Genomic DNA, 8913 nt, shown 5'->3' with positions numbered 1-8913 from the left:
TCTGTTGCAGGGGTCTTCTCTTAAGATTCAGGGATGATGACACAAGGATCCAGAGATCCTTTTGTGTTATGGTTGTCTTAGGGTACTCTAGGTGTTCATGGTCCTTTGTGTTTGCGTTTCAGTGTGCTTGTAAGAGTCAACTGCTTTGTACTGATTCGTAATTTGAATGACAAATTTCTCAACAACAAAAAACACCAACTACGCAATAAAGCATGTCCAACCCTTTTAATTAAGACAACTCAAAAATAAAGACGTGGGACGGAGAGAGAGCAGGAAGCACCGTGACGGCTCTGCTCCGAGACTCCCAAAGTCTGACCATATGACGCCACGCACGGCACAAATCGGAACAAATTGCAGAAACTCCCACTGCAACTCCCAAACTTTGGTCCGCCATGTCTTCTTCCGTCTCCTCCTCCCATCACCACTGCGCCCGCCGCCTCCCCGCCCCGACGCCCCGGGTGCACCTCGCCGCAGCTGACTTGTGCGCGTCCCCTTACCGCAGTCGCGTCGGTTCCCTGAGGGCAGTGAGAGCCGAGCCGCCCTCGAGCGTGGCGCCGGTGGGGGGTAGGAAGGCTGCGGCGGTGCAGGCGGAGATGGTAGAGGCGGCGGCCATGTGGTGTGCCATGCACGGACTCGTCGTCGGCGACCGCGGCAACCCGGTACGTCCGGCTTCTCACTCGCTAGTTCCTTCCCCGCCCCAAAGTTTGCTGCTTCTTTTGACTCATTTCAGGAGTCCAGGAATTGGGAATGTGACGCCTATCTCCGCATACTTGACCATAAATTCCGTGATAGAAGAACTACTTCCCTCCGTTCCTAAATATAAGTCTTTGTAGAGATTCCACTATGAACCACATACGGATCATTTTAGAGTGTAGATTCACTCATTTTGCTCTGTACATGGTGGAATCTCTCCAAAGATTTATATTTAGGAACGGAGGGAGTACTTTTTAGAGTCTTTTCAACCTGCACATCTCCGTAGAATGAACAAATACGCAAGTCTCCTAGAATGTCTGTCCTTTGTAGGCTGCCCCTGCTCCATTTTCAGGAAGTTTGGATTGTTTGGCCAGTAGGACTTGCCCTTGATGTTTTGCAGGTTATCTTCCGAGCAACGGCTCTTATCCGTTCCTGGTCGCTACTCACTCCGACGGAGGCCAGGGAGCTTTTGGTTACTGCTGCTATCCGATGGGAGATGGTAGCTCGGGATATATTCAGCCGGTTTGGATGGCGGTCGTGTAACAGGATAGGCAATTAGTTTACCTGTCTATTTTGGAGCCAAACGGCTGTGATGTATAAGTGCTTTGGCTAGCTTGTGTATCTAGCCTTCGGGCTCTGTGTGAGCCTTTTCTTACTTTTCTTGTTGACAACCTTGAGACTTGGAGACTTTGTGGACTATTTTATGCTTAATAAGATGGCCGTATGCATCATGCTGATGCAGAGGCCGGGGAAGCCCCCCTTTTCGAAAAAAAAAGGACTTGCCCTTGATATGGAACTGACGTGTTAAGTGCGTACAAAAATCAGAGGTGGAGTATAAATTAAATCAACTAAGGATCACCATGATGTTAGGTGTTTCTGTCTGAAGATCCTTTGTATGAGAAAGTGGAGTATAAATTAAATCACAGAAGTTGAATTAATTGGACATTAGGTGTTGCTACCGAAGACCCTCTGTGTGAAATATTGGGATATAAAGCGCGAAAATTTGTGTTGGAGTCAATTGATCGTCATGAACAGAACATCACGTTTGGTTGTGTCCTCTCCCTTTTTGTGACAAGCCCTTTTTATGTGACAAGCCCAACACTGAGACATGCTCTTATTCTGTTCACGCTCAAATGCCACAAGACGTATCGGTATCTTCGTTCATGCATCACCTAGCTTTGCTCAAGTGCTATTTGAATTGAGAAATAACTGTAGTTGTAAACCAGCATCTTTGTGGAATTAGCAGCTAACATAGTATCAACCCCTTGCAGAGATCTGGAACAGTCCCAGGTGTTGGTTTGGTTCATGCTCCATTTTCGCTACTTCCAACACGTTTTCCAGCATCTTTTTGGAAGCAAGCATGCGAACTGGCTCCTATTTTCAATGAGCTTGTAGATCGTGTGAGCTTGGATGGGAAGTTCTTGCAAGGTTCTTTGTCTAGGCAAGCTCCAAATTCCATTTGATTTTTTTTTATGTTGATGTGTGGATCTAGAACTTTGTTTTAAACTTTCATGAAGTGGATTAGAGTTTTGACTGGTCCATATCATAAGAAGGCTGCTGCCTTGAGACCTTAAGCTTTTGGAACAGTTTGTTGTCTGTTAGCCTGATCATTGACATGACCAGTCCAATTTTATTATTACTTTAAATAAATAAATGCCAGTTAGGTATTTGTTTTGTTTTCAGATGACAAGGAACTTCCAAATCAATAGCGTTTTTTTTTTCAGAACAAAGCAGGTTGACGATTTCACTGCTAGGTTGTTAGAAATTCATGCAAAGATGATGGCAGTGAACAAGAAGGAGGTAATTAACTGCGTTTGTTGGTAATTTCTTATTCAGAATTCAGAGAAAGCATCTTTTAAGTGGTGCTTCTTAACAATATGTTTGTCAGTTCTGTTAGTAAGGTACTGACAAGTGCTTAATGCACCATCAGGATATCCGCTTAGGGTTGCATCGATCTGACTACATGCTTGATTCTGAAACAAATTCTCTTCTTCAAATTGAGCTCAACACCATCTCAACATCATTTCCTGGTCTAGGCTCTCTTGTGAGCGAACTTCACAGGTGAACTTTTTCGTGATATCCTGCAGACTTGCACTCTTTTGACGGAATCATTTTGCGTTTTGTCCCTGTTTGGTAGTCTCTTACAAACATAAGTTGAGGTGTTTCATTGAACATATTGCATGCTCACATATTTCTGAATCCAACTGTAGATAGCATTCTTGTTGACCATTATATTATCCCCTTAGAATATTGGCGCACAAGGTGAATGCTGTAAATGGTAAAAGTCAAGTCAATTGGCTTGCTTAACATAGCTACATACCTACAAGAACATGAGAAGTATCCTATTCAACATTTTGGAAGCCCCAATTTTATCTATAGTATAAACTGTATTCATATATTGTAGATTTTCAAATCCTTAGATTTGTGAATGGATCTCTTTAAACATGTCTGATGCATGAGTTAACTATATGTTTATATCAACGAGTGGGAAATCAGGCACAATGACATTCTCAATCAGTACTAGTATTCATCTTATCTTGAAATGGCCGAAAGATTTCCTCATTTTGATCTCCAAGAGTAAACCTAAATACCTGATAAGTGCTATTATCTTGTTAAGTACAGGAGCTCACTTAATCAATATGGTGAAGTCTTAGGTCTTGATTCTGAAAGGATTCCTCGGAACTGGGCAGCCATTCAGTTTGCTGAAGCATTGGGCAAGGCATGGGTTGAGTATAATAATGAAAGGTCTACAGTTTACCTACATAGTTTGTGTTTATTTTATTGAGAACATTTGGAAAGGCAAACATGAACTGACATGCTTTTTCCCTCTTGGTTGCCCAGCGCTGTAGTTATGATGGTTGTTCAAGCTGAAGAAAGAAATATGTACGACCAGTACTGGCTCATCAATCATTTGAAAGAATCATATCCTTTTGTCATGTACTATCTTTTCCCTTTCGTTGCAAACCTCTGAAACGACAAAACCTTAAATATCCTTTCAAGTTAAAGTTTTTGCTCATACAGTTTTCTAATCTATTGACGCTTGTTTAGTTTCTCATGAATTATAGTTCACGTAAACAATACAAACTTCCTATTGTGCTATTGAATTGCTTGTTCACTTTAATTATCAACAAGTCATCTGATTGATACCACAATAAACTGCATCAAGATGAGACTTTTCTTAACTGTCTATAACGCATGGTGTGATGACCATTAGGAAAACTTTGGCACAGGTGGAGGCCGAAGGACTAGTGCTTCCGGATGGAACACTTGTGCTGTATGTATCTTGTATGACATGAAGAAAGACCTACCTTTTGCTATTATCACTTAAATTTAAATTTGCCAAAAATGCAGAGATGGACGACCTGTTGCTGTTGTGTATTTCAGAGCTGGGTATGCACCGACTGATTACCCTTCAGAAGTGGTATGTACTAGTACTACATATGTTTAGCAAACACCCTTTCACAGTTGAAGCTAATTCCCATCTCATAAATTGATTTAAGATAAAGTTTCAATGAGGAACATTTCATTCATAATCATATGTTTGTTTAAGGAATCTTCTTTTGTTTGTGTATTTCACTGTAGGTTTTGTAAAGCTGATGTCCAGCACGTCAAGTGATGTGATAACTATTTACCTTTGTTGGTGCAAGTTTTCACCTTGGCACGTTCTTCTTATATTGATTTCAGGAATGGAGTGCAAGGCTTTTGATTGAACAATCATCTGCTATTAAGTGCCCTTCAATATCCTACCATTTAGTCGGAACCAAAAAGATCCAGCAAGAGCTAGCAAAACCTAGTGTTCTTGAAAGGTGATGAAAGTTTTGTCCGCTACAGATGGGCGGTTATATGTATTTTTATTATTCCTATGATGTGCATATTGCATTACAGATATAGTCATAAGACTCGGTGGTAGCACGTCATATTAAACCCCCCTACAGTTCTAATTTTCAGAAGCATATTCCTAATCACCATCTGATCTTATTTACACGTAGGTTCCTTGACAACGAGGAAGACATTGCCAAGCTACGTAAATGCTTCGCAGGGTTATGGAGCTTGGACAATGAAGAAATAGTGAAATCAGCAATAGAAAAACCTGACTTGTTTGTCCTGAAACCTCAACGAGAAGGTGGAGGTAATTTCTTTGGCACTTAATAGAACCCTTTTCACAAAAATTCCCCACAAATTGTTTTGATCCTGATATCTCTCTCCAGGGAACAATTTGTATGGTCATGATTTGCGAGAAACACTGATCAGACTAAAGAACGAACAGGGAGAGGCGCTTGCGGCTTACATTTTGATGCAGCGGATTTTTCCGAGAGCTTCTCTTACTCAGCTTGTCCAGGGCGGTGTCTGCTTTGAGGAACTTTCAATCTCTGAGCTTGGAATATTTGGATCCTACCTGCGGTAGTTAATCCTTTGGTGGCTCTAAAATCTTTTGCTTTGTATATGTACCTTCCAATTTTTTTTCTGAGTAAATCATACAATTTTCATTGGCTAACTGCAGGAACAAAGATAAGGTAGTCATTAATAACCAATGTGGTTACTTGATGCGCACCAAAGTTTCTTCATCAAACGAAGGCGGAGTTGCTGCAGGATTTGCTGTTCTGGACAGCATTCTCCTCACAGATGAGGTGATTATTGTGGTGTAGAAACCATTTACTATTGATCTCAATTTTTGAAGTGTCCGAAACCTATCGGTTTCCTTCCAGTAAAGGTAGTTTGTGTAGTCTCTTGTCAAATCCAATCCGTCTTGAAAAAAATGATGTTCTCTCACCAGTCACTTGAACTTGTTTGCTGTTTTACTGGAACATTCTAGCATGATTACTGTTTTACTTCGAATTTAGTTTTATTTTGTTTTAAAAACTTGAATCTCATCTGTTCTCCATGTTGCCTTTCTTTCAGTGAGATAGGAAGGTGGCAGGGTTACAACTTACAAGTCACTGGTGACAGCATGCACCGGATGAGGAACTGAACTTGCAGACAGTTGGATGAATGTTGGAACTCTCATCTCCGCATCAAGTCCCTTCCGTCTGCAGGCATAGGAACAGATAATGCATGTGCAGCTTTCCCTGTGCAAAATATGAGGTGGAATATGCCTTGGAAAGGTCAGATAGATTAGTCATGTTCATGTACTTATTTAGTACTCCCTCCGTCCGGAAATACTCGTTGGAGGAATGGATGTATCTAGATGTATTTTAGTTTTAGATACATTCATTTTTATGCATTTCTCCGACAAGTATTTCCGGACGGAGGGAGTACTGTAGTACCAAGTGGGAATTGGGTCTGGGGACAAATCATCATAATTGTTTCACTGAACGATAAATGTATCTTCCGAACGATCGGAAACTCGCAACGGATCCGAACTTAGGGATGCCGTTCATTTTGAGATCGCATGGTGCGCGCGTTGGCGGTTTAGTCCGCGGATGACACGACGCGATGGTGTGAGGTCGTGGGCCACGCGCTTTTTACTCGCGCTGTCCATCTCCGGTTTTTTTTTCTGATGCCCATCTCTCGATCCGCTTCTCCCGCACCTCATGGTAGACAAGAGCAACTCTAGCAGACCCCGTAAAAATTCGACCCGCAACACGCATTTGCGGTTTCACGAAGATCACATTTGCGGGTCAAAAACTAGCGCGGCCGAACATATACCGTATCTAAACCTGTATAATTTGAAAAAAACACTTTCGCGGGAGAAATTTCACAAACATAGTTCATCACATCACATACTACAAAGTTCATACATACTGCATGATCAACAAATTAAGCATAGATCATACTACATGCTACGTTAACTAGTACTAGAGGGGGTCGGATTTGACGGCGGCGAGGTCGCGGCAAAATGGACGACGCCGTGGAGGCCGAGGGACGCTCAATCCTCCTCGCCGGAGCTGCACAGGTCGACGTACTTCGCCGCCTGCTTCGCGCGGATGCGGCGCCACTCTTCGGCCTTCTCGTTGGCGGTGGAGCGGGTGGTCGCCGGCGGCGAGAAATGTGGAGAGGGAAAGGAGAATCGGGTGGCTCGCGGCAGCAGGGGGATAGGGTTTGGACCCGCAAACGAGTTGCGGAAACGCAATTATAGTGCTCGGGGCGTGTGGTTTGCGGGCTGCGGCAAAAAAAAATTACGGTCCGGGCGAGTATGCGGGCTCTGTTCTGGCCGGAAAATTAGGCCGAGCCCGCATACTCGCCGGAATTTTGCGGGTCTGCGCGTTTTGTGGGGTCTGTTAGAGTTGCTCTAACTGTGGTAGGTAACCTTCCTAAAAAAATGTGATAGGTAACTACATGGTAGATAACTGTGGTAGGTAACCAATTTTTTGTCCAAAAGGACCCCTCGCCGAGATGAATTGCCAAAAAAGACTACATGTGAATCATTTTGACAAAAAGGACCCCCTCAGCGGTGGCGGCAGGCGCGGCAAGCGACACGTGGCACCTGCCGCCACGCCAAGAGGCGGCGGGCCCTGCCGCCACCGCAGGAGGCGGCCACCCCAGCCGAACGGCTTTCCTACAGTGCATCGTGCCGCGACGTAACGGGCGAGGCCAGGTGGGCCACGTCGCCACTGGGTGAGGCGGCCTCTCGTGCCCATGCCGCGCCCAGGCCAACAGGACAGCTGCACGCGCGACGAGACAGCGGGCCCTGCCGCCACCGGGTGAGGCGGCCGTGCTGCATGCGGCCCGACAACCGGTCCTGTTGCAGACTGGTGGGATTATTCCTGGCGCTGATTTCGACGTAAACTTCCCTCATTCCCACGCGCGCAATGACAACGAATTTCACGGGCTCGCTGTTGCAAACTGGGCTGATTCCCACGCGCGGAGGACGATGAATTTCACGGGCGGGAACTGTTGTGCCGACACTACAGGGATGCTCCTCCTTTATATAGTATGCGTATGCTCCATGCGCAAGCACACTCTGCCCTCCTCTTCTACTCTCTGCGTGTAAGAACAGAGAGAAAGCAAAACTCACTACGCATTTTCATTCGTGATTTAGGGTGATTTAGAGTTGGATTTTGAATATGCTGAAGTTGAAGAAAAGATAGACGAAGGTAAGATCTATCCATTTTTGTTGGTTTGGTTCACATGCATGCAGTTTGTACTATTTTTGTTTAGTTCATAACTATGTGTTCTCTGTTGTGTTAGGTATTATTTCATTAATTTTTGGAGTCATTTAGTGCTTCAGGAGTAGGATTTGTGTAGCGAAGTGAACTACGAAGTTGAAGATCAAGGTATGAGCTTTGTAATACATTTATTTATTTGTGCATGCTGGGTGGTAATTAGTTCGTCCTTTAGCTCGTTATTAGCTATGCGATGGTAGTGCTTAGAAGTTAGAAATAATTTCAGACGAGAGATGTAGCATTTAAACTATTTTTTAAAATAGTAGGTTGAAGATGTTGCAGCAATGTTAGGTGCGTCCATTAGTATTGACATGCGGGAAATCTTAATACGGTAATTAAGAAAAAATTGTACTGTAATTGTTTATTGCATGCGATATGTTATTTCATGTGGTATGTTATTTTATGTGGTATGTTTATTAATAAGTCTATAGTTAGGAAACCGTAGGTCTACTTTGTTATGTCGCAATAATCTAAATTTTATATGTTAAGATTAGGTGCTAATGTACTTAATGATGTATGTAATTAGGTAAAATAATTTATCTTAGTAGCAAACAAGGAGGAGAAGACGTGATTGAAAAAATTGTGTTTCCATTTTCGCTGTCCCATTTTGAGGTGATGAACACATACATGGAAGTGTTATTTTCATACTTTTGTTAGCAGGAAGAAAAATCCGTGTGTAATATGAAGGAAATATGCCCTAGAGGCAATAATAAAGTTATTATTTATTTCCTTATTTCATGATAAATGTTTATTATTCATGCTAGAATTTTATTAACCGGAAACATGATACATGTGTGAATACATAGACAAACATATAGTCACTAGTATGCCTCTACTTGACTAGCTCATTAATCAAAGATGGTTATGTTTCCTAACCATAGACATGTGTTGTCATTTGATCAATGGGATCACATCATTAGGAGAATGATGTGATTGACATGACCCATTCCGTTAGCCTAGCACTTGATCGTTTAGTATGTTGCTATTGCTTTCTTCATGACTTATACATGTTCCTGTAACTATGAGATTATGCAACTCCCGTTTACCGGAGGAACACTTTGGGTGCTACCAAACGTCACAACGTAACTAGGTGATTATAAAGGAGTACTACAGGTGT

The 8913-nt window shown here is 42.9% G+C and overlaps 1 protein-coding gene across 1 annotated transcript; it reads left to right on the top strand.

Moving 5' to 3' along the window:
• Positions 1-360: 360 nt before the first annotated feature.
• Positions 361-6043, top strand: LOC119324306 (glutathione synthetase, chloroplastic-like). Its single transcript, XM_037598085.1, has 13 exons — positions 361-659; positions 1965-2134; positions 2418-2493; positions 2624-2754; positions 3316-3438; positions 3535-3615; positions 3887-3967; positions 4045-4114; positions 4378-4499; positions 4683-4822; positions 4902-5094; positions 5195-5321; positions 5593-6043. The coding sequence occupies exons 1-13, from the start codon at positions 393-395 to the stop codon at positions 5593-5595; spliced, it is 1584 nt and encodes a 527-aa protein (XP_037453982.1). The 5' UTR covers positions 361-392; the 3' UTR covers positions 5596-6043.
• Positions 6044-8913: the final 2870 nt, after the last annotated feature.

This window comes from Triticum dicoccoides, chromosome 6B, assembly GCF_002162155.2.
Source record: "Triticum dicoccoides isolate Atlit2015 ecotype Zavitan chromosome 6B, WEW_v2.0, whole genome shotgun sequence".
Classification (NCBI taxonomy): Eukaryota; Viridiplantae; Streptophyta; class Magnoliopsida; order Poales; family Poaceae; genus Triticum; species Triticum dicoccoides.
This window is presented reverse-complemented; position numbering and strand designations above follow the sequence as displayed.